This window comes from Pectinophora gossypiella, chromosome 10 (genome assembly GCF_024362695.1).
Source record: "Pectinophora gossypiella chromosome 10, ilPecGoss1.1, whole genome shotgun sequence".
In the NCBI taxonomy this organism is placed as follows: domain Eukaryota; kingdom Metazoa; phylum Arthropoda; class Insecta; order Lepidoptera; family Gelechiidae; genus Pectinophora; species Pectinophora gossypiella.
This window is the reverse complement of record NC_065413.1, coordinates 12,436,953-12,464,410: the sequence shown is the minus strand read 5'-3', so window position 1 is coordinate 12,464,410 and position 27,458 is coordinate 12,436,953. Positions and strand designations below refer to the sequence as shown.

Sequence of the window (27,458 nt, the reverse complement as noted above, 5' to 3'; positions counted from 1 at the left end):
ATATCAAATGGAATTTTGGAACTGAAAATAGTTAAAAAAAATCACGAATTTTCCGCCAGGAAATTCCATTTGATATCAACTCAGAATCGTGGTGTGAATCATCCACCTCAGTAATGTTACGGTGTCACTAACACCCATAACTGCTTGTATGACTACTTGTATGCACTTGTACGGGGTGTTACGAATGCTCAGAGGGATGATTCAGTTCATTATTCTGAGTTAATATCAAGTGGAATTTTCCATCGCAAAAGTATAGAATTGAAAATAATTTAAAAAATCTTTTTTTTTTAATTAAAAATTTCCATTTGATATTAACTCAGAACCATGGTCTAAGTATTTGTTACGTTTTCACTAACAGCCTGTACATCTACTGCTACATGTTATCTCGACATGTACCTTACCTTGTACGCTCTAATGTTTATTTTATATTCCAGCTGCAGTTTCTAATTCGATCCCCGTTCGTAGCACACAGTTCTTTACAATTTAATTACGGATAGTCATTTGAAAGTAATTAAAAAGTGATCGTGACTTGAATTGTGTACCTGCAATGTTTTAGTTACAGTTCTTTAGGAGAATGTTAGAGCTGTGATACGGGATGTAATTAGGAAATAATTCAAATGTTTCTCCTAACCTGTAGTAATTAAATGAGTAGTTTTGTAGATAGAAAGTCTTGGAATAATGGGCGGGCGATCCTACAGGAGCTCTTGAATAAAACCACGGCCGTACTATTACACGTATATTGAGAGACTGGGGATGACACATACAAGCTTACCCTCTATTACTTATATTAATAATTAACTTAATACTACCTACATTACACCTCCCCACTTAATTAGAAACAATTGAGGCAAAATAATAAACTTAATCTAGAATAACAGAGAACAACAAGATTTTATCAAATTAAATATTTACCCTATTAATTACTTACATCAAATCATAACATTAAGTTAATCTATTTCTTCAAACCCATACCTCACTGGCGGTTTGCGAACCCTTACGGGGCGGTTCAACGGCGTCCGTACCTTCGGTACCGGCGAAGGCGGAGGTGACGCTTGAGTGGCTGAGAAATTACTATTTTTTTCAACTTCACACCGCACTGACGTCTCCTGACTTACCCCTACTCCTCTCTCAGTTCCATCACTCCTCTCCTCCTCCGACCTCACCGGTGACCGATGTTCAAGGACATCCTCACTACCCTTAACTGGACTTGTTGGTGTACTAGGATACATTAAAGTGGATCGGCGTGGTCTGCTCCTGATCTGGTCTACGTGTCTAGTTAGTAGTCGACCGTCATCACTATTTACTATATATCTACGCGATCCCTCATTATTAATTATTGTGCCTTTCAGCCACTTTTCCCCGTTCCCGTAATTCCTAGTCCACACCATGTCTCCGGCGGAGCGCTTAGCGGGTGTGGTGCCAGAGCTGGCCATCTGTCGGCGCTGCGCCTCCTCCACTTGGTCGAGGCGAGCACGCTCCCCACGTAACATGTCCAAACGCGTCCGTAACGGCCTGCGCTGCAATAGCATTGCCGGACTTTCCCCAGTAGTGCTATGTATACTGTTTCTGTAAGCTAGTAAGTACGTCTGTAAAGCGGTGTCTACATCGGCTTCCTCTCTCATTGCCTTTTTAATGGCTCGTTTACACAGCTTTACGGCATTTTCCGCGGCTCCGTTTGAAGCTGGATGATAAATCGGGGCGAACGATTGTTTAATACCGTTTAATGCAAAAAATTCCCCGAATTCTGTGCTTGTGAACGGTGGTCCCTGATCTGAAACTACTTCCGTTGGTAAACCAAATCGCGCAAATAATGATCTCATAACCTTAATAACCGTTCCTGCATTCGTTTTAATCATTTCAAATATTTCTATCCATTTTGTACTAGCATCAATAATTACAAAGAACATTTTCCCATGAAATGGGCCTAGGAAATCTATGTGAAGTCTGCTCCATGGCTGGGTTATGTAGGGCCACGATTGAGGCGCGGCGCTCGGCGGCGCGGGCGCCTCCAGCGCGCACGTATGGCACTGCGCGCACGTCGCTTCAATGTCCGAGTCTATGCCAGGCCACCACACAAAACTACGGGCCAGAGACTTTGTCTTGACAATTCCCATATGGCTTGCATGTAATTGTTTTAAAATTGTGTCACGCAACGACGATGGTATTACAATTCTGTAGCCCCACATAATGCAGCCTCTTTCAACATATAGTTCACGACGTCTATTAAAGTAGGGTTGCATGGTCGCCTCGGCACAATGTAACGGCCAGCCTGACTGTATGTACACCATTACTCTACTCAATGCCTGATCTCGAGCAGTGGCAGCACGGACATCGTTATTCGTTACCGGCAAGAATTTTTCCACAAAATTAAGGTAAGTAATCTCGTCTGTACCTGCGTTCTTCTGAGTCGGTTGCGGTAGTCTCGACAGTGCATCGGCACAGTTTTTGGCTGAAGCTACGTATTCTATATCATATGTATAGCCTGAAAGTAATACCGCCCACCTCTGTAACCTTGATGCCGCCATTACGGGAATACCTACCTTGTCACCAAAAATGTAAGTTAGGGGTTTGTGGTCAGTTCTCAATAGAAACTTCCTTCCATACAGGTATTGGTGAAACTTCCTTACGCCATAAATTATTGATAAAGCCTCCCTGTCAATCTGTGCATACGACCGTTCTGCGACCGTGAGCGTTCGCGATGCGTAAGCGATGGGGCGCTCTCCGTCTGGTGTGAGGTGCGAGATGACCGCGCCGACCCCCGTGGCGCTGGCGTCGGTCGTTAGTACCAGCGGCAGCTCCGGTGAGTAGTGTACTAATACCTCACTAGTGCTCAACGCCTGCTTCACTCTCTCGAAAGCCACCTGGCACTTACTGTCCCAATCGTATTTTTGTCCCGTTCGCAGTAAACGATATAAAGGCGTAAGAATAGTGCTTACATTTTTGATAAACCTTCCGTAATACATTACCATGCCTATAAACGCCCTCAATTCCGTTACATTTTTAGGTGCCGGAGTCCTAACAATCGCCTGTACCTTCCCCGGACACGTGTGCACCCCCTTTTTACTTATAACATGGCCTAAGTATTCAATGGATTCGGCGAAGAACGAACATTTCTCCTTTTTAACTCTGAGGCCATTGGACTTCAAGCGTTCAAAAACTTTATGTAGATTGTCTAAGTGTTGCGACGTATCGACCCCCGTTATAATGATGTCATCTAAAAATACTCCGACGTGAGGCAAATCCGCGAATAATTGCTCTAAGCAGCGTTGAAAAATCCCTGGGCTAGACGATAGCCCGTATACCAATCGCTTGTACATAAATAAACCTTTATGTGTATTAATTACCGCATATTTCCTAGTATCATCCAGCTCAAACTGCGCGTACGCTTGCGACAAGTCAATCTTACTGAACCTCTCTCCCCCATGTAAACGAGCCAGTAAATCTTCTACTTTAGGCAACGGATAACGGTCGACTTCTAGTACCTTGTTCAGCGTGAGCTTGAAATCAGCGCAGACCCGTATAGAGCCGTCCTTCTTGACTACCGGCACGATAGGCGTGGCCCAGTCGGAGCGGTCGACGGGTGTGAGGATGTCGTCGCGCACCAGCTGGTCCAGCGCGCGCTCCACCGGCTCGCGCAGTGCATACGCCAGCGGGCGCGCGCGCAGGAACACGGGCCGCGCGCCGTCACGAACATGTATGCTTACGGCGCCGCCGGTGAACCGCCCGAGCCCCTCGGCGAACACCTCATAATATCTGGAACTAAATTCCGGCCAGTTAAACTTCACTTCGCTTACTTGGGTGGTTTTTTGCGCACTATATAACAATGCTGAAACCGATATATTCAATTCTGCTAACCACTGTCGACCTAATAATACTGTATTTCCGTTTTCAATAATATATAAATCTAATATTTTTTTGGTATTATTATACTCAACGACTGGCTTTATTATACCTACTGGGCGTACTAACTCGCCGGTATAATACTTCAATACTAGGTGACATGGCTCCATTCGTAAATTAGAAAACTTTTCTATATACAGTTGATAATTAATACACGAGATTGCGCTACCTGTATCACACTCCATTTCTATTTTATGTCCTTGAACATTGAGTGCGATAACTATCGGTTTACACTGTCCTATCGATAAACGATTAATGTTTACAATTACCTCGTCGCTGTCACTGTCCTCCGTACGTACTTGGAAGTCGTGTTCTTGTTCCTGCATATTATGCATGGAGTTATTTTTCCATAACTTCGGGCACATCCTCTTTAAATGCCCTTCTCGGGTGCAAACCCGACAAACATAATATTTAAATTTGCATGTATCCGCCATGTGTTTGCCTCCGCATACTTTACATTCCATACTGTTGTTATTATTGGCCGTCGTATAGCCCGACCGTCGATTCTTGCCACTGCCTGTTCCGCTCATACCGCTCGGGCCACGGCCGCCCGACTGTGGTGATGGTGAATCATGTGAGCCGCGCGTGCCTGCTCGCGCGGCTGACCGGTTCCCCCTGCCGCCGCCGCCGCTCGCCGCTCGCTGCCCGCCGCCGGTCCCTCCGGCGTATCCGACTCGATGTACGGGCACTGTGGTGGCGGGTGTACTACAGCCACTATTTCCTCGAGTACAGTCCTCCACCAATGACGCGTTCGCCTCGGCCGCTTCCATGGCTACCGCCAGCTTGTACGCCCTGTCATACGTTATGCTGTCGTCTTCGGTGAACAACTTCTGCCGAATGTCATCGTTCACTAACCCGCACACAAATTGGTCCCTCAAATTTTCTTTTAAACTATCCGCCGTAAATGCACAATCTTTACTTAACCTTTTGAGCTCCGATACGAACGTCGCGATACTTTCGCCCTGCTTTTGCACCCGTCTTCTGAATTTAAACCGTTCCGCAAGTACACTCGGTTTTGGATTTAAATGATTTTTCATCAACGTCACTAATTCTGCATACGTTTTAGTCGATGGTTTTGCTGGTGTACACAAGTTTACCATTAGTTCATAGGCTTCATTTCCAATTACCGTTATTAAGGTTGCCACTTTTACTTCACTTTTGACGTCATTCGCGATAAAGAATTGGTCCAAACGATCTACGTATGTGTCCCAATTGTCCTTTGTGAGGTCAAACGGTCCGATGCGACCCACGGCCATCTTGAATGAAGCCCGTTAGGTACTTAATCGTCTTTATTATAACTCAACCCGCACAACGATCGTAACGCACAATACTAGAATGTATTTTAAACACACACGCGCGGTAATAGTCCGAATCGTCGCCAATAGAAAGTCTTGGAATAATGGGCGGGCGATCCTACAGGAGCTCTTGAATAAAACCACGGCCGTACTATTACACGTATATTGAGAGACTGGGGATGACACATACAAGCTTACCCTCTATTACTTATATTAATAATTAACTTAATACTACCTACATTACAGTAGACAGTAGTAACAAGTTACTGAGTTACTCGTTTATATAAACGCCCAATATATCGTTAGATAGAAAAGATTCGTTCGATCTAATGTCGACTGATACCTCACTATGCTCATAAACGTCACAACACTAGCTTTCGTACTTTGACAGATCTAATTGTTACCGCGCATGCCGCGCATTTGAGACGATTGTAAAATGTTATTTCATTGAAACATAATCACTAATTGTACTAAATTGGGGGTTAAAGTGGCCACATCGAATCAATCATCTTGGAAAGCATTATTGCAATTTGACATTTGCACATATAAAGTGCGCAAAACAAATGTCAAATTGCAATATTGCTTTCTAAGATGATTGCTTCGATGTGGCCATTCTAACCCCCTTTGTCGTTCTGTTTAATAGTATGTATTCTAGCAGTGGGTTGCTGGGAACAGGCCTCCCCTCAATCAACCGATTGTCATGAATTTAATATGGTTGCGTAAGTAAGTTTCAAGGGCCTTAAGTGTGAAGTATGTGACGGTCTGCACTAAAATAAAGAAAAAAAATAAGTAGTTTGCAGATCCCATTTACATAGTCTATTTGATTTCTTTTTAGTCTTGACTCAAAGCTTCGGAACCGATTGTAATTGCGTCTCAAAGGTTAGCAATTAGGCTTGTAGCCAGTTAACAATTAGAAGGTTGTATCTTTTAGTAGAGTCAATATTTACTTGGGCTATGAATCGTTAGGCAAGGCTTTACTTAGGATTGTTAGCGGCAGTTTAGGTATAATAGGTTTTTATTATTTTATTATATTTGATACATTTCAACACTAATTAAGTCGATCTCTTCTTATCGTGTGGGTTATGAGGTGGATTACCAACCTCATCAACCCTGGTGTCAGGATTATTATTGAGCCGCAAAAGGCCCCTGACATGGCTCATGTACGACTACGTACTTACATCAGTAAGTAGTAACCGGGACCAACAGCTTAACGTGCATTCCGAAGCACAGATCATTTAGGGATAATCAGGTGATCAGCCTGTAATATCCTAACCAAACTAGAGTTCACAAAGTGATTTTTGTGATATGTCCTCACCAGGATTCGAACCCGGGTCCTCCGGATCGTGAGCCGAAAGCTCAACCAATGGACCACAGAGGCCGTTAAGTTAAGGTAATAACAGATTACGAATCTCTTGGCAGTAAATTGTTTCTAAGACACATTTTGCATTAATGAAACAGAAACAGTCAGATGCACAGGATATATTTTAGTGCATAAGTGTGCGCGCCAACACAGGCCCTATATCTAAAAAAATAAATTAATAACGTAAAAATAAAAGTATTTACACTGCCTTCAACAAAAACCTGAAAATGAAGGTAAGTATTAGGTATCAAAATTAAGTTATATAAAGGCTGATAAAGAAAAGGTCATTCGCACGGCCCCCTACGCATAATTCAGAAAAGTTTATCTATAAAATTAAGAAATATACAGAATAAAACCCGCCATTCAATAAACCTATAAATTGAGCGTTATTTTTCTCGTACCAAGGGTGTATCTTTCAGCGTGTGCCGCAAAGCCACCACTACGTAAAACAACTATCAACCGTAAAAGTTTATTTTCTTTTATATTTTATGGCATGAATCTATAGACATACTTACTGCCTATAATTCCCCGATAGGAAAAATGGCGCCATTTCCGAATTGTCGACATACTTATATACTTTTTAAAAAGTTGATACATCAAGCTTCTTTAAACCATTTTTGCCTTTATAGCGTTTTAAATTATAAATAAGCTCTGTTTCACCAAATTACTTGTTGGATTGGTATTCTAATGTCTTTTTTGGTATTCTAACAAGGTTTGATGAATACTGCAAATACCCAGGGCTCAGTTAATGTGTTAAGGCTGTGTAAGTAGTAACTAGTAAGGTATAATGGTCGTCGTCTGCCTATCAGTCAGCCAGACCCAAAAAGATCGCCATTCTAATATTGGTTCGCCTGACGATAGGTCGAAGGGTTCTTAAAATACATAAATCTGTACTAAGCTATAATTTCCTGTTCAAGTAAATAATTAAAATTGTAATAACTATTGGATTATATGATTCGTCTGTGAGGTAAGGATCTATTACGATCTATCTTTTTTTTTAACCGACTTCAAATCTTTAAATCATTCTGAATAAAAATTAAGTGTAATTTTCTCTAACGAATCGCGTATAATTTGGGATTTCTAAATATTATATGTTAATACAACAAGCTTGTCGGGTTAAAGGCCTTATTACAGTACACTATCAATCGGGCCCGATGTGTCGGGATGGCAGTGTTATCTCACCGGTGGGCGAGGCCACGATTTCTTAACACATTTTATACCTACCCCCGATGGATCGGGTAGTGTAATACGGTCTTAAGTATGGCGAGTTTTCAGATGTCTAATCCGGGATAAGCCAGTCTGCTTGGTCCGAACATTTCTGCGATAAGAATATAATTAGTTTCATCTGTTTTTAGTTCACGAAGTTCAGAGTTGTTACTTTTATTTGATACATTTTTCATGGCGTTAATACGCGCAATAATGTGTGACTTTTTGACTATAGATAATTATATGCATTCCAACTAAAGTAAACCTAATTGAAAATGAAAAAATGAAAAATGCTTTATTTACCAAAATAATTAACACATAGCGGTTGAAGTCTCTTTTAAGTTATTAAAATACTTGTGATAGAGACTTCGCCCCTCCACTGACAATGTTACATTGCTTTTGGTTATATAGCCATAAAAATTAGAATTGAAAACCTAAGAGCTGAATCCAAACGTCGACTAAATGATAAATCTAGGCCAAAAGCTAAATAAGGCCCTGTTTCGGCTGGTCAATTCTATTGTTCCATTCAGCATCATCAATCATAGTTACGCATTTATAAATCTGGATAAAACTGGAGTATTTGAGCCTCGCCACAAAAATACGCTTTGTTTGTTTTATTTAAGTAAAACGTAGCTGTAAATGTAATAGCCGGACGGAGGCGGGATATTATTTATCTGAAAGCATCCACAAAGTCGTAAAACGCTTTATAATTTTTGGGAACAATTTCACGAGTGACTTGCTTATGTGACGTGACAGCTATGACGTCACAATCTTCGCCGTGGCTTGCGGATTGTGTGCCCAACTATAATGGTGTCTTGATTGCCCTTCCTAGCGATATCGATCACATTGTGCCTTTTTTGATGGAAATTGAGCTTCCATAGCCAACAACCTTGCCATACTGCTGTAGTTTTACAGCCAACATACATTGTGATTGACTGGAGAAAAGTTAAAACCTCACCTCGCGCCCTCGAACTTGGAGACATCTAACTGAAAATCAATTTTGAAACTTCGAATGGAAATTCTACGTTGTTAACTTCTCGAGGTTCATTAAGACGATCAACGTGGCCAGTATGATGTGAGATGTGGTGACATCGAGACAAAGTGTCCAGAATACTGGCCACCTCTCACCCATGGAGGACACTTTTTACTTATAAATTATTATTTTTAAATTGTTTATAATATTGTGTGTGTTGTTACAATTGTAGTTGAATGAAATGTATTTGTTTATGTAATTAACACACATAATAACGGGTTCTTACCGCGTTTAAAGTTTATGTATTTTTAATTTGTGTCTAATAAAACATACAATCGAATATGATAATGTTCTTCAAGTGTTGAAGTTAAATATATCTCATAGTTTTGCGCATGTTATTTCATCTGCAGTCAGCAGTCGTAAAACTATATAACCGCGAGAATGACATGAGGGACAGCGTTAACCATGACATTGTATCGGTCCCCGAAGAGTTCGCTCGCGATACAGAAAGATTTAATTTACTCGGATGTTATCTCGCATCATGTGACACTGCATACAGGAAAACCAGCGCCGAATATATCTCGATACATGGGTCCTGTCTTACGTAAAGTGTTTTCGTTCCGGAGATAAAATCTTTCCATTACAAAAACAAATAAGAATAAAAATACTGACCAGTTTATTTCTCTGACATTTAGTATTATATCATCATTTTTTATTATTTCTTTTTATTTTGGTGCAGTAAAGTGTATTTGTATTGTATTGTATTAAAATGCGTTCCTTTTTGTTGTAGCGGATCTTACCCGCACGGCTGTCCGGCGTGAATGTGTCCACATTCAACCACGCTCGAACTTTGATTTACAAATGCACAAACGAGAAGTGGCCTCTCCACTAGAGGGTGGCACCGAATCACTTGGAGGGCCGCTCTCAATGCCCCTCAATAACAAGAACCTCTACTGCCTCCCTCCGCCGACTAATTCCGAAGCCATTAAGCCAAGAATAACAAGAAAGGCGTATTTTTCGTCTTTATGCAAGCTACGCAAATGTTTGATTTGGGAAATGGGTCAAGTGATGGACTATTCAACGACCTCTTTTTTTAAAATAAATATTCATTAAATTATACAGCTGTTAGCATAAAAGCCTTGAGTGTTAGTAATGACTGAGAATTTTCCAAAAGAAGAAACCTAGTCTATACGCAAGGACGGCGACAATTTGACAGTTCATACCTTCTAACTTGTTTTCCGGTAGACCTTAACGTATAGAGATACCTGTAGACGATACCTTTAAACACTTTTAGAGGTTTACAGCTCTAAGCTATACTTTATAGCAGTGAAGTTCCCGTCGACACACTCAGTGTTTGTAAGTTGTCAGTTTTCAAACAGCGTAGCCACGAGCCAGATCCGTATCAGCGCAGTAAATCTCTGGATAGTGCGACATAAACTACAGTGGCCGTGGAGCCAGGGACACTGTCGTATAGCCGATGATTGGCTGCCTATTGGCAGATAACACGGACCGTCCCGTATTGAGGATATTTCGAAATATTGCTGAATCTCATATTTAAGAATAAACATTTTAATAATAATATTGTTGTATTTGATTTGAGTTAGAGCTTACACACAAAAAATAAATTAAGATTACAATACGTCACAAATACAAGCATAAAAACTAGTCATTAAATAACCCGCCCCTCACTGTTCCCGGAGCAAAGGTGCCCACAACACTAGCCGCATTACCGCGCTGAATGGCAATGGTCAGCCTTTGGACCAGGAACGAGCCGGAGCGGGAGTCACCTGTTTTCTCCCTGAGCCTAAGACCCGATTCCGATACAAAGATTTGTGTTATTAAAAAAATATCACTAAAAGATAGGTTTAAAATATAGTCCGTGTCACTAAAAAAGTCCTGCGGCGGCGGCGCTACTGTCGCAGATTCTGCAAAGAATTATTATGGTTTGTCAATTAGTTGCATCAAAATCCGTCGACTTCTTTCGTGGCGTGGATTCATACTCTAAACCTTATCTTTAGTCTTCGTAATAACACTGTTGGGATTTGAAGTTTGAGTTACAGCCCATACCTCACTAGGATGGCTTCTTATCGTGTGGGTTGTGAGGTGGAATACCAGCCTCATCAACCCTGGTGTCAGGGTTGATTGAGGTCAACGTACCTTCCATAGCACTAGGATGGCGCCACCACTGCACTCAATAAAATGTATGCAGTTGATACCGGGCGCCTTGTTGGTTGCGCAACCGTGTGAACAGTCACGATTACTAATAATACACTTTGAAAACATGTCACATTAACTTTTTTAACAAATTAAACCGTAAGTCTCATTAAATGACAAATATGATAGTGTGACAGGGTTCTAAAGTGGGTACATGATATTGCTCATGACTGTACGTATATAACTTGCGTCTATACAACTGCATAGGGCGCCCTTACATGTCAGACCACCATTTTCAATCTGTAGTTTTCATTGTGTAAGTGTAGTTGAGCGTACCTCTTGTCATTATTAGATAATTCTCTAATAATCATTTCCCAATATCCATTTTATTAGCTCGCAGACCGTATGCGGTCTAACTTTGCAAAAACAATCGACCGACGGGCGCGATAGTGCAAGAACATTTCTAACTGAGTTACTTCCTCACATAGGATAGTCCGAACGAGTTAGTTGTTTATTTCCACACTGGAAGTTTGTTTACAGACTTTGTAAAGTCAGTGCCAACTAGGCTAGGATATGTGGAGCATCTATAGTTCCCATACGATTTGTACAAAAAACAGCGAACAAAAAATAAGCAGAAAGTAAGTTTGAAGGAGAAATGACTACTCAATGGTAAGAACCTACTTATTCGAATAGATAGAAATACACTGATAGACAAAGAATCGGCTCACATTTTGTTACCGGGCATTTGGCATTTGGAATTCGACAGATTAGTGGATTGGGCAGATTCTTAGATTCAACGGATTAGCTTACGGCAGAAGTACAGTACATACTTACATCGCAAGATGAACTAAGTACTCGCACCTCACCGAGCTTTCCGTTAGACCAATGTAAGAGGTAGGCTATGAATCGTTCAATTTATATGATATGAAAACGTGTGCACAATTCTGTTAAAAGTTTAAGTTTAGTGCCTTCGCATTTTCATTGTATCATATGCTTCAGTTATATCACAAAACTCGACTTGTAACCTTGGCGAGTATAACGTAAATACCTATTGTTTTATCTCACAAAGCTGAACTTGGCTTTAGAAACAATACCGATGCAAAACCTTGTGAAATCTGGATTGTTTGGTGAAAATCCTGAGATAATATGAGTAAACCGGCGAGCATGCATGACTTTAATGAGAGGGGAAGAAGCGAAATTGGTGAGTCAGGATCGTTGCTTAGTATAATCGCCGAGATCCGTGTTGCTCAATGGTATAATGCTGTGATCTCTGCCTTCCGAATGAGAAATAGGCGTGATCTTATGTAATATATGATATCTCTAATACCTGACGGTAGATGGTATGGTGTAGGTACTATGTATGACCACTTTCGTTTTTGACGTGACTTATTGTAGATTTGCCGCAGATGGCATTAACTACTTGGCCGGACAAATGGGGAGCGCTGAAGGCTCTTACCCGGTACAACGTTTAAAACAACAGGCCTGAGGGTGCCCAGTTGGGCATGAACCTCGGCTCAGGGCGTCGTGTGAGAGGAAAAATATTTGAAAGAATTAATCGACCCTAGTGAGTCGATAACGATAAGCGCGGATTGAGGAAAATCGTCAACCACGCTGGCGAGGTCGGCCACATTTACTACAATAAATTTCATTTCATTTGCGCGTCAGAATAGCCGGTGACCCGTATTATGTCAGCGTATTTTAAAGTTTTACATAACAATGACAATCTGAAGTTTTTGTTTTATATTTTTATTTTATTTTTCATTTGGAATATCTGAAACGTTGCATTTAAGCTACATCTGGCGGAGAATTGAGATGGACGTCGACTACTGAAAGTAGCACGTCGCAACGTTGAAACATTCATTTATTACATTGAAATTCTTGCGGAAATATTCTATTTGCATATTCATGCGTAAATGTTTGCCGACTGAATTTATTGTTTTAGCTAAATCAAAAATTACGTACTTATGTATTTTATTATATTTACTTACTATACTTTCGCTTAGTAAGAACGTCAGTTTAATACTATTTTTCCAATAAGGATTATTACTTATTGGATATTTGACTGTGTTAAATATAAATTTTAAAAGCCAATCTAGAAATACTGGCTTCTATTTCTAGGATGATAAAAAATCAATCTCATTTTATTTTCGAATTTGAATTACGAATTAAGTAACAATGAGTACGACGTTTGATTGCTTTTATTAGTGACGTCACAGGACAGTATTTCCATAAAAATTCCAAAGAAAACTTCCGTTTTGACGTTTCGTAAAAAGTATCTCATTTGACTAGGTTGTCAAGTGATTTCGTGACGTGCCGTGCATGGCATTCACTACTTGACTGCACTAATGGAGATCAGTGAAAGCTCTTACCAGGCTTCCAAATTTTACTATTTAAAGATGAGAGCGGCTTTTTTAGGCTTTAGGTAAGTACCTAAATCGAACGTAAGTATCATAAGTGGATAAAAATACGGATTCTACGAGGAATATTTTTATGTGATTTTATTTTTTAATCTTTACTTGTCAGCTGCCGCGGACACTGTTTCAGTAATCTTAGAAGGCGAGAAGGATTATCGTCATCGCTGTTTACCGGGTCCCGCTTTGTTCGCCACTTTATCCCATTACTCATAATTATTCCCTTTAGCGCGTAATTGTGAAAACTTCCCTTGAATGAACCTTACATAATTTATTTGCCGCTTAGCTTGAACGTCGAGTGGTTTTCTTAGATAAATTATAATTACCACCCATTAGGGCTATTTGTTTCGTTTAATAGAGAAATCTTTTTAGAAAGAAAACATTTTTTTGTGAATAGTCCCTAGTTTAACGAGAACGCAGTCACTTTAATTCAGAACACTTCAGTTGTTGATGGCGGGGCGATGCAAAGCCGCGAGCTTCCGAAGTGGCGCGAAGGTCAGGGTTGCGTTTAATTAAAGGTAGCAGCGAGCTCGTGGACTTCAAAGCTCGTGGTGAAGGTGAAGTGGTGCATGGGCTGATGGGCCTATTAAGGTCACCCAGTTCTCGTCGGCCTACTGACATTTGTGCAGGCCGACGCGATGAGGGCGGCGCGGGCCGACGGTTCCCCAAGATTTATGACGTTTACGACCACCAGAAACCTTGAAGCGTTTCTGCAACCCGATTTGTTATCGATAGTTTCGCGTCATTACGTTTTCAGGCTACGTAACAAACATACTTTACGGAGGGAGGGGACTAGGAATGGTCATTGATTTCGTGTCGATGATTTAAGTACTTATACAGGAATATTGCTGACGCTGCTGGCTCTGAACATTAAATATATGTGGTTAATATATACATAATAATAATAAAACACTTTATTGCTCATAAATTTCCAAGACATTTACAGGAGAAACTTATTCTAAGGTGAGCAAAAGCGGCCGTATCGCTGAGAGCGATCTCATCCACACGACCTTCGGCTGAGGATATATAGTCCGCTTGTAAAACAGCATACAAACTTCTATCGAAAATTTGTTTGAAAGAGATTTATTAAGTAGTGTTTTTTATAATACCTCATAAATCGTAAACTGCATTGTTACTTGCTGCTACTTGCCCTTGGTTGCAATTCCGACTCGCACTTAGCCGCTTTTTTAAAGCACACGTATTCGTCGCTAATTATAGTTTATTGCTGGATAATCTTTAGCGAGTGTTGTGTACTCGAAATTCAACAAAAAAAACATTCAACACAAAGACTTACATACATACATAAGCTCACGCCTGTAATCCCTAACGGGGTGGGCAGAGCCACAAGCTATCAAAGACAACTTGCAGATGCAGTATACAACGTATTTAATGTGGCCATATTGTGGTTAACAGTCGTGGATCTATAAACATGTGGTCTGATAATTAAAATTAACGATGTCGACAGTTCTTAGCTTTGGCTTCACTTCACCGTTACTTACGACAAAGATAACGTCTTTGCCATGTTATGTATTTTTGTCTTATATTAATATATACATTTTCAAAGAGACACACATCATTGCAGTGTAACATTTTAAAGAGTGCGTTACGCCAGCCAGATTTTGTCGAATGTCACCGTTTTTTTAAAGTAGATAATTAGAAGTCCAGCTTCTTTAATTACGCAGCCAGATCTGTTTTTGTCAAATAACTAAAAAACCATAAGCAATACAATACAATACAAAACACAAAAATATTTATTCAAAAGACACGATATAACAATGCTTATTACACTGCGATATCCACACTAGGCATGCCTGTGTCGTGGGTATCACTTCAGAAAAACTGTTTACTAAGACTATACCGCTCACAGAACTACATACAAATTAATAAACGAAAAGAATAAACAAGAGAGAACAAAAAAAACTAAATAAATCGTAGACACAAAAGTAGAACAAAAAACAATATGTGTGTGTGTGTGTGTGTGTGTGTGTGTGTTTGAGTGTGCGTGTGTGTGTGATTGGTGTACGACATTTAAAAATTAAATTTAAAAATCAGCACAACAATTAAAGAAGCTGGACTTCTAATTATCTACTTTAAAAAAACGGTGACTTTCGACAAAATCTGGCTGGCGTAACACACTCCATTATAAAACTGAACCAAGAAATAAAAGCAAAGGAAAACTAAGACTGTAAAAAATGTTAAAAAGAACACGAAAAAATTACAAAACCTAAAATGAAAAGGTAAAGAAACACAATAATAATCTGCAATAGTCCTACACGAACCGGGGATTGTCTTTGGATGCATTCCCATAGTGCATACAGGGATAATCGCCGGTTGGTGTCACACCACATTTAGATTAAACTGTCTTAAGGGGCCTCTACGTGTTGGCTTCGGCCCCACCCACGCCTTCCAAAAGTCCGGGCCTCCATAGGCCCGAGATATGAAAAAGACAAACAATAATAATAATAAAAAAAGCAGTTATCATCAGTACCTAAGTCTAAGCAATTTTTTATCTTACTAATACAAACTTTTCACATTGTTTCCATGTGAGAAAACTAAACTAAGCAAGCAAAATAAAGTATTACTTACACTGATTCCTTTACAATTAAAACAAAGTTATAGTGTCAGACCGCACTCACGTCAAAATGAACTCTAATATTTCTAGATAGCTAGTATAATATCAAATAGACTTGGATAATTTTTCGGTTTTGTTCAGCCTAAATTGAACGCCTGATAAATGTACCGCACCGCTATTCTAGGAGAAAATGAAAATGAAAATTATTTTTTATTACATAACAGAAAGTATTTACATAACAGGGTAACGCGTCTAATTCATGACCTGTTTTGTGTATTAATAAGGTACTTATTCTATTCTTTCCGACAAGAATAATTTTAGAATTCAATTTTGCATTGACTGATTAAAAAAACGTTGGCAATGGCTCTATGGGGTTGGTTATCGCATCGACGCTGTACCACAGGGGGAAGAAATACGGGCTGCCTACTTTTTATTTATTTTTTATTTTTTTGACGTGACTTATTGTAGATTTGCCGCAGGTGGCATTAACTACTTGGCCCGGACAAATGGGGAGCACTGAAGGCTCTCACCCGGTAGGGCTGCCTACGGTTCAATCCTGAGTTGTTTGTGTCCAATCAATTCACCACAGTAAGCAATACCCATTAGTGAGCATTAGTGTATTGTTATGTTGTTTAAATAGAGCTGAGACTGTTATATGTCGTGAAATTGGAGTTGCAAGTCGTGTCACAGCGAGCTGACGCGTGTCAGTTGTCTGGTGCTCCTGGCTGATATTGACATGTGCGTCGCATTGGATGTTGGCTTCAGTGTGTCACTGTAGTAACGGACGGTCACGAGTACTGATATGTATAAGCTTTGAAACCATATCACATTCACTTTTTTGACAAATTAAACCGTAAGTCTCCTTAAATGTCAAATATGATAGTGCGACAGGGTTCCAAAGTAGGTACATGATATTGCTCATGACTGTACACCAATGGCTTCAGTTGCTTATGCAACTTGTTACATTTGTAAATTATACATTGGTGCCCAAAAAACTGGCTCGTGTACTAGGTTCAAGATAAATTATGAAATTCTGATTAAAGACAGATCTAAAACTAACGAAAAACATTTTCTTTTTTCTATTTAACAGACCGACATTTTATAGTTTTTCTATGACGTCACAGTGCGTTTTCATACAAATTCCATAGTAATTTCATGTTTCGAGGTTTGGTAAAAAGTAGCTGATTTGACTAGTTGGAAACAAGCCTATTCGACTCAATTTCTGTTGTTGGGTTTTTACTTAACTACCGTCTACAAAAAATTATAATGCCATAAGGTATAGGTAGGTATAGTTTTTAACGGGAAAGTATAACCAGAGTCAGAAAATAAAAGAATATACTAATAGTCATTTGCGTAGAACAGAGTATGCCAGGTAACAAAGCTTGAGTCAATTTTTTTGTTCACCAGTGTATAATTGTCTGGAATGGTTTAAAAGGACATGTGTGTAATACAATGCTCATCATCCTGGGTATATTTAAAATTCGACTCAAAACCCAGCCCTCATTTCAAGTTTTTATTAAAAGTACCTACCAAACCTGCACAAGTATTTATTTAGCGTCTGAGCACCGTTGGAGAATAATTAAGAAAATAATCTCCTCGTTTAAAACTCCGATCAATTTTGGTCATTTGGTGCTCTCCAATCTTAATCTGTGTTCTTAAAGAAATTCTATTTAAACATTTTCTCTCTCTTTATATAAGAGCTGCGTCGGTAGAGTAATCGCCATTCCTCTCTTCTTCCCGCCAAATCCTTTACCTTCTGATACGATACTACCTACACCTTCTTTATTTGTTTTATAAATGTTCTCCTAGGTCTACCCCTTCCTCTCTTTCCTTATTTTTTTCTTCTATAATGTTTTTATAAACGAATTGTGTCGTATTTAAATATTTTAGAATATCAAAAACTCAGCAGTGTGCTGTAGATCCTAAGTAGAAAAGTGTGATTATAGGTACGAAATTTTGTGTGTATGAATGTAAATAATATCGTTTAACGGTGTGGGTCGAGCCACAATTAATCTAAGGCCACTTGCAGCCAATATTGGTACGAAGTCCTAAGAAGATATCACGAAAATTATTATCAGCCTATCGTCCATAACAATTGTACATCTTGTTAGAAAATATCTTAATCCCTCTGTCGGAGTTAACGACATGCTCAGCAGCTGAATGTATTCTGTTTTTATACGCTGTCAGAACAGCATAGAAGCATGGAATAAGTTGATATTTAGCAAAACAACCGCCAATTAATAAATAAAATATAAAGAGTTTTGTATTGTACTGTTGTATTGTCTTTAATTTGATAATAACATATGAATTTAATTCCTCCTGTTATTAACCGAATAATGACCATGTTTCATATCGCCGCTAATTACCTGGAGACGCCTATCAGACCGCAGCTGCTCAAATGACGGCACTCGAGTTATGACAAAAGCTATTATTAATTATTTGTAATCGATTACAGCATGTTTTTATTTACTAGTTATATTAATCACTAATACAGTTAGCTCGACCATTAATAGACAGCGATACAGCTCGCCATCTATTAGGTTGGTCTTAACAGAAAGCTCGATTACGCGTCGGTACTTAGGTCATCTTGTGATGTACCTCTGACTACTCCAATCGGGATATAGTTGTGAGCTTATATGTGTGTCTGTGTGTAGTTATAGTTATATTACCTATATTTATGAACGTCCATTGTGGTTTAACTTTATCAGTCCTCAGTGATTTGTATGTTGTTCGTGTCCACAATCTGGTAATTATACGATATAATATCTGACATAACTATTGGGGGAAAATCGAATTTAGATGGCGGAATTACTGCTGTATCGCTGTAATGGCCGTGACGGTAATTTTGTCCAAATATTCCTCACGCACGTAGTGTCGAGAAAAGTCGATTTATTTGCTGACATTTTTTTGGTGCGAGATATCCGACATTTTGTCAATAGGTGCGAGATTTATATCGCGGTTATATATACCTAGTTAAAGTGATAGACACTTATAGAATGTGGGTAATGTGTAGTTCGGGGACCTCTGTTAAATGATCGTAAGCTAATTTAGATAATGCATACACATAATGCTTAAGTTTTAATATATCTCTTCTTTTAATTTGTATATTAAAACCAGTAATTTAGATACCTAACAAGTTTAGTACGGTTGGATTATAGTCGCACAATCAGTGTAATATTGCCGTAAATTATACATTAGGTATTCATAGACAATTCAGAGTAGATCAAGAATCTGACACGCCAGCTATATTGAATCATTCAGGGGTACCGTCAGCTTTCGCATCCAATTTCTGACACAATTCGGTACTTTGGCCTGGAGTTAAATATTCTTTGTCAGTAAACACATGATATTTTATGCAGGCTTCTCTTGCCAATTCACTGTGGCCCTGTGGTTCACTGGCTTGCCTCCCAACCGGGAGGCGCCGCCGATTTGATCCCCGGTACCGAACTTGCACCAATTTATCTCAAGTGCAATTTTCACAAACAAAGTGCCTATAGACTCCCGATACAGACGTCAATACAGTTCATCACCCATCACGTTGGTCTAATATAACTCGATGAAACGTGGAATTGGATACTTAGTTCATGGCTAATTACCCCAATTGGGAATGTATACCTAAGCATCTCTCGCCAATCTAGCGTGTCAGGTGGAATTTCTCACGGGGGTTAGTGCGGATGCGGCGTAATATCACCGCGGGCGCCGCTGATCTGCTAAAAATACAATTACGCAAGCGAATTGGCTTTATGCATTAAAGCTTGTGCTTCTGCATTAAAGCGCTTTAGGCGACCTAGGTAATTTTCTATCGTTGTCATTATACCACTTAAGTGCCTAATCATGTTATTTTTAAGTAATTTTAAGCTGCTACACAGATAAAATACTTTATTGAGCACAAAAAAGTCAATCAAATTTGCTACGTGTAAAACCTAGGACTTAAAATGCAAAGAAGAGATTCTTGATAACGAAAATATTTTATCTAATCCAGAAAAATATCTACATACCAAATAATTATTAGTTTGGTTTACCATCATATCTAAGCAGATGTTATTTGGGTAACAAGATACTGAACAATGGTTGTATTTCACTTTATTATCCTCACTATGCTACGGCTGCACGCTACGGTTTATCGAGCAGAGGGGCTCGCGGCACGGCTCGTAAACTCAAACTTTTGGAATTTTCGGAAAATTTGCGCGCTTGAAAATATCGAGCCGCTTGAAATTACATTGTGAGCTGTAGAGAGCTCGGTTAACAGTGAAGCCACACGGTGTTATCAATCCGTTGCGTTGCAGCAACGCTGTGATTTTAACGTACCTACTTTATGCTTTGAGCTTGCGACGCGTCGTGTGGGATTTCCTTGTAATTTTGCTGCGGCGTCGCAACGGAACCATAACGCATTGTGTGGGCTCACTTTTGCTCGGAACACTTCGACCGCTGGCCTGTAATGCGCTCGTTTTATAAATATGCGCGATACGGCGCGTGTTATGAGCTTAATCGCGGTGTAACGGCGCCCCTCTGCTAGTCTAGTACACTCACTATGTACTCAAGTACATATTTCGCTTTATGACGCCTATATAGTAGTCGTTTTGTAGAAAATTTAGGAGATCGTCGATAATTGTATTTTATAAGAGACGTTTTGGCATTAAAAGTAAGTATTTGAAATGTATTTTGTTGCTGATTATTAATGTAACATGACTGACGTGTTATCGATGATACTTTGTAGATACATTGCTAGTATAAAACATAGCATAAGCTCATAACTATATCCCCAATTGGGCTAGTCAGAAGTACATCCACCGCAAGATGAACTGTTCACGTTGGTATAACAGAAAAAAGCGTTTGTATAGTTCCTCTATTTATTAAATAACTTGTTATGTATTGATTTAAAAGATGTGTTGCCGTTCCAGTTTCTTGTCATTTCTTCTCCTAAGTTATAACACATTGCGAAATGACGTAATTTCAAAAATGGTATTGACCTTCAACAAGTTTATCCATGATAATTACGTTGAATAAATGAGTCCGATTTCTGATTTTTGATTTACCAGCAGTACGAGATGACCCCGATATCGACCCGCTGGCGTGGTCGACGATTTCCCTCAATCAGCGCTTATCGCTATCGACCCACTAGGGTCGATACATTTTTTCAAATATGTTTCCTCTCAGACGACGCCCTGAGCCGAGGTTCGCGCCCAACTGGGCACCCTCAGGTCTGTTGTCTTAAACGTTGTACTGGGTGAGAGCCTTCAGCGCTCCGCATTTGTCCGGCCAAAGTCACATCACAAAAAAAGGTACGAGATATAAGATAACAAAAGCGCTACTAACGTTTCAATATGCTCAAGCATTTTATATTTAAACATTGTTGACAGTGTAAAATGGAAAACAGAGAGGATGCTTTCCCCCCGAAACTTTTTGATTAAACACTTCCAAAGTGTCACACCCGCAGTCAGCCGCTGTAATATGAGTAATCGGTGTGAATTTTTAACGTGGCAGACGACCCGCGCCACGTTTTGTTGCGTGTTGCACGTCACTAGAAACATACTATTATACCAAATATGGCGAGGATATAACACGGTATGCCAACACTGGCTGATAAAAATAGTTATTAATTATATTTTAAACTCTGTATGACACTTTTAAAAATAGTACCGTCTTTCACATACATTTGGGGCAATAAGGAAAGTAATAAAGCTAGTTTTAAAACCGTATTTGGTGTACATAATTATACTCACAAATACATTCCCATTTGGGGTAGATCCGACGCATGAGGAACTTAGTTTTCTGACAGACTAGCCTCCAACGTAAGCTAAACTCGTGTCGAACCAAACGTTTTAGTGCAAATTGCAATTAAGAAGAAATTCCTTTACTTACGTAATAGTTACTCCTTCCAGATTTTATCGAAAAAGAGTTACGCACTTCACACATAAAATAATATTTTACAATCGGTTAGATATGTTATATATATGATGAGAAATAATTACTTAATTAAAAATAATATGTAAGTTAAAATATCGATCACTTTCAATGGACGATGTAGAATCCAGTTAGGTGAGGGACGTATATAGATAGACTATCTAAATTATTTTATAATGTTAAACTAATAATTCATTGGTGAAGTCCGGTACTGGGATCGGACCGCCGGCGCTCCCCGTTTGAGGAGCTAACCACAGGATGACAGTGACTTAGGGTGGTATTAATAAACTAATCTCAGCTTTGAGACTGCTCTCAAGATCACGTCAATGTGACAGTTCTTATATAAAAACAGGGACTTGAGCATGATCTTGAGGGCAATCTCAGTTGAGATTAGTTTATTAATACCACCATTACTATTTGGGTATTTTTCGTCTAGTAATATTTGCCAGTTCTAAAACGAACGCTCTTCCTTGCAGCTTTTTTTGTTTTTGACGTGGCTTATTGTAGATTTGCCGCAGATGGCATTAACTACTTGGTCGGACAAATAGGGAGCGCCTCAGCGCTCTCAAGCTCTCACCCGGTACAAATTTTAAGACAACAGGCCTCAGGGTGCTCAGTTGGCTTAAATTTTGTACCGTGTGAGCTTCCTTGCACCAAGAGTAAGTAAACTACATATTTCGAGTATTCATTTTAGTATGCAAATAAAGAATATTGAATATTGAGTATTTAACTCCAATTAAACCAACTACGAAGCTAACACACTGCTTCCGTACACGTGTACGCTGTACCACTACCCTCGCTCATACCACAGCTCGGCAATAATTAACGCGTGGTTAATTCCAAGTACACCCTAATATTAAAGTTGCTCTTGTAAACTTGTTTCTGTTTGGCATGTGAATTATATATTCAATCAGTTTCGACGAGTTATAACAAGGTGACGACTCACTTGCTTCGTTCGTCTTTCACTTTCTGTTTGTACTTTTGAATTTGACTTCATAATGTATTGTTTGCTTGTGATGTTTCATTTCTTGCATAGTATATCATACACTTATATACATAATGTATAAAACTAAATATACTTATAAAGAACTGTGCATAATAAAAAGAAAATTTTGTGTATGTTCTTGAATATCATGAATTTAATTTATATTTACTTTGAATTTCAATGAAAAGTAAATATAAATTAAATTCTTGATATTCAAGAACATACAGAAAACTTTCATTTTTATTATGTAGAGGTATATAGTTCTTTATAATTATGTATGCGATGGACAATTCCACTTGATGTCAACTCAGAATTATGGTCTGAATCATCCCTCAAAGTTGTCGTTACGATGTCACTAACACCCTCACGACTATATATATACACATTTATGTATATATATGTATATATAGTATGTTTAATGTTTTATAAATTATAAACAAATGTCCAGTATTTTGAAGACGAAAGTAAGGAATATACGCGTCAGATATTCGCGTACGATGGACAACTTGCTACGAGTCGTAGCAGCTACGAAAATACATTGATCCCGTTACGTATTCCTGCTACGACGCCGAACGCATATAAAACGTCATGGAAATGGAATTATGTTTATGGTGCATTCGAATATGTATTTAGAAACGTTCTTTTGAATAACGGAAGATTCGAGGACAGTCTCTATTTCTAAACAAAATAAAATAAGAATAAATTCCTTTACGTAATATTGACTCTTCCCAGATTTTATGGAAAAAGATTTACGCACTTCACACACATAACAATATTTTACAATCGGCTGGATATGTAATAAATATGGTGGGAAATGTTTACTTAATTTTAAATAATGTGAGTAAAAAATAAATTAAACATTCAATGTAATATGTAGACTCCACTTAGTTGAAAGACGTATATAGGACTATCTAAATTATGTTATAATGTAGACTCGTATTAGAAGTGGAATTTTACGTTTCCACTAGATACTACTACTACTAAACACAAAGAAAACAAAAAAAATCGATAGTACAAACTCTATAATGATGTGTACCACTTACCTATGCTCTGACTGACCCATATGCCCAGCATATCCAACTGCAATAATCGATGGTACAAGGCAGCCCCGCGCGCGTGGTTCATGAACAGGTGGTAGAGGAAAGAGCCGCACCAGGGGGCCAGTGCTCCGAGCAGGTGGCAGAGCGACAGCCAGCCCGCGCCTCCGCCCCACGGCAGCAGCCCCGGTAGCACCACTATCATGAATACCAGCGACACACCTGGAACAGATAAATCACAATGAGGTAATTCACACAACGTGCTATACTGGACCGGCTATTGAATATTTATCTATTATTGAAAGTAAGTATTCCAAAATAATGTGCGTGCCCATTGAGAGGCCATATCAGAACTTTGAGGTTCCATGACGATTTCATTACTAATCAGTAGGCATCAAACAGGTATCAAACGTTTTAATAAAAAAATAATTGTTAAATTTGATGTCTGAAATTGCAAAGCCAGAGTGGATTTTACAATCGCTTCACGATTTTTTACTACCAACCACTTGATGCAATCAGAACCTCAAAGGCCAAATAAAATGAATAATAGACTAAATTCGAATTAATAATTGCTTCAAAGTGTCCAATAATCTATCCGGCTTCCGTCGACTTTATCAGAGCCACTAAGTATCTGCCGAGATAATATATTCTGGGCACTTACACTAAAGATCCACAGGATAGAACCTTAACATGCCTCATGCATATAACAACTAAGGACTTACATCAGTAAGTAGTAACCGGGATCAACGGCTTAACGTGCTTACCGAGTGCTTATCATCTTACTTTTGGACAATCGGGTGATCAGCCTATAATGTCGTACCTGACTAAACTAAGGATCAGAAAGTATTTTTTTCCCCACCAGTACTCGAACCCAGGAACTCCGGATCGTGAGCCCAACGCTCACGATACTAGACAGCTAGGACATATTCATCCGATAGAAGAAGACAAAATTTTCATCTCGCCCCTCGGCCCGCAACCCCCGCGGATAATATCGTATGGAGTAACCCCTCTCCATGTGGAGTTATTTTAGTACTTACATACGATTTAGTATTTACTCGTATTATAAAAGAATGTATGCACAGATACATAAAATATCTTAACCTCATCTGGAGGCTCGTCACGTATTTAATAGGTTGTACAGTATCTTACATTTAAAAATAATACCATAAAATGTGTGTAGATCGTGCTTAACTTGCTAATTCTGAATAAAAGCTGTAATATCCCTCCCTCGGATTTGTTCTTGATGTTCTTCATACGTACATAATATAAACTCACACCTAATTCCCATCGGGGTAAGCAAAAACTACGAAATTCCATCTATTCTATTTATGAATTAATTATCTATGAATTAGAAACTTCGAATTCGACAACGCACAAAAACAAAGATGTAGGTATACGAATCGCTAGGCTTAAGTGGAGATTGGCAAGACACTTGGCAAGACGCGAAGACAACAGATGGACTAAGGCTGTTACTGAATGGTGACCAAGGGACGGTATGCGATATCGAGGCAGACCACTAGCCCGGCGGTCGGATGACATTGTGAAGTACGCCGGAAAGCAACGGATGAGACTTGCACAGGACCGGAAAGGATGTTGTGAAAGAGAAGAGGCCTATACCCATCAGTGGGTGGACACGGGCTTAGTAGATAGATAGATAGATGGAATTACATGTTATGCCTTCATTTTTACTTGAAAATACGCCTTAGCTGCACTGTTGGGCCCTACCTCACAAGGACTCCATGGTAGCGCCACCAGTGGGAAATTATTCGGTTTTCGGTTGGCGTCAAGAAATTGGTTGCGCAACCGCGAGGAAGGTACCTTATATACAACTGCATACATTTTATTGGGTGAAGCTCGGTGGCGCAGCGGTTAATGCGCTCGGTCTGCGATTGTTGAAGTTAAGCAACTTTCGCAAAGGCCGGTCATAGGATGGGTGACCACAAAAAAAAAGTTTTCATCTCGAGCTCCTCCATGCTTCGGAAGGCACGTTAAGCCGTTGGTCCCGGCTGCATTAGCAGTCGTTAATAACCATCAGTCCGCACTGGGCCCGCGTGATGGTTTAAGGCCCGTTCTCCCTATCCATCCATAGGGAAGGCCCGTGCCCCAGCAGCGGGGACGTTAATGGGCTGATGATGATGACATTTTATTTGTGGCGCATCACCATGGTGTCCTAATGATATAAGATCCTACAATTGATAAAGATTCAATTACTTACTAAAAAAACTTTTAAAGACAACAAATAATTATATTTTAAAGAGCCAATCCTACACAGCATTAGTGTAAGAAACTTAAAAAGTTACATGACGCTCGACATAGTGAAGCGAAATGTGAAACAAAACTGACTCGTACGTGGTTCATGTTTAAAAGATTTCTATTCCTACTAATGTGAATATTGAGTGGTCAAGCAATGAATATGTTCAAAATTTTGAAACTAGCGTGTCCAATTGCCACTGAACGTGCAATGCTGTAGACTTCGGTAGGTACTCCGCCGAATACGTGTGCGTTTCTAAGTTTCTAACAATGTAACTTGTCAGCTTGTCATCTTCGGACGCTTATGTGAAGGATTTGCGTAACAAACAAACTTACTTTTCTATTTTTAATATTAGCAGGCAACCACAACTTAAACTAATTTATTTATTAAAAAATGCTAATTAAAAAGAGCTATTAATTACACTGTAGACGAATTTTTAAATGATAAGTTTTAATTTTAATACACACTTCCCCTCTTCCCTTCAACGTTGCTGTGCCCACCAGGGCCCATGTTTTAGTTCCTATTTCTATGTAACATCCCATTGCACGACATGGAATGCAATCTTCTTCTTCTTCTATCGTGTGTTGTGAGGTGGATTACCAACCTCATCAACCCGAGTATCAGGGTTACTATTGAGCCGCCAAAGGCCCGTGACATGACTCATGTAACGACTACGTACTCACATCAGTAAGTAGTAACCGAGACCAACGGCTTAACGTGCCTTCCGAAGCACGGATCGTCTTACTTTCGGACAATCAGGTGATCAGCCTGTAATGTAATACAATAAATAATTGAGTATTGTAAAGAAAAAGTTAATTGTTATTATTATTTATTGTACAATTACTTGGATCGGAAAATCTAGTTTGTGTAAGATGCTTTCATCGTTTCTGAAGTTATTGCTTTAGATTTGTGTCGTGATATGAATGTCGTGGTTGTAAAATCTGCCGAATTACATTATGGCTAGCCGTTTTCAAAAACAGGATGGTATTGTAACGCGGCGAGTCAAAAATGTGGCGGCCCACGTTTAGTCACATTGTACTAATATTACATTGTCGGTAATTTCAGCTACTTAACCATATAAAAACTAAACAGTGCACACGATGCAAAAGAATTTTAGTCTGCTTTCAGCTTTATGTCGAAGGGCAACCCGTAAAGATACGCACGAGGCAACACTATTCGACTACATTATTAAGCACAATAAAAGAGTAGCGAGTCAATAATAGTGGGTTTGGGTTACAAAGAAGTTGGTCGGTATAGTGAACATGAAATTGCCTTTACATTTTATTGTAGAGGTACTTAAGTATACAATGTGCACCTATTAATTAAAGTATAATACACGTAGAAAGTATTTTTTACGATCGTGACCTACGCTTCGAACTCTCATTGAAATCTTCATATAATAATCATAAC

At 39.2% G+C, this 27,458-nt stretch overlaps 1 protein-coding gene across 1 annotated transcript in view; it reads right to left on the bottom strand.

Moving 5' to 3' along the window:
* Positions 1-27,458, bottom strand: part of LOC126370101 (progestin and adipoQ receptor family member 4) — an 84,698-nt gene that overhangs the window by 28,784 nt on the left and 28,456 nt on the right. Inside the window, exon 2 of the mRNA XM_050014829.1 lies at positions 23,804-24,019. Coding sequence (XP_049870786.1) covers positions 23,804-24,019 — 216 coding nt within the window. The remainder of the gene's footprint in view (positions 1-23,803; positions 24,020-27,458) is intronic.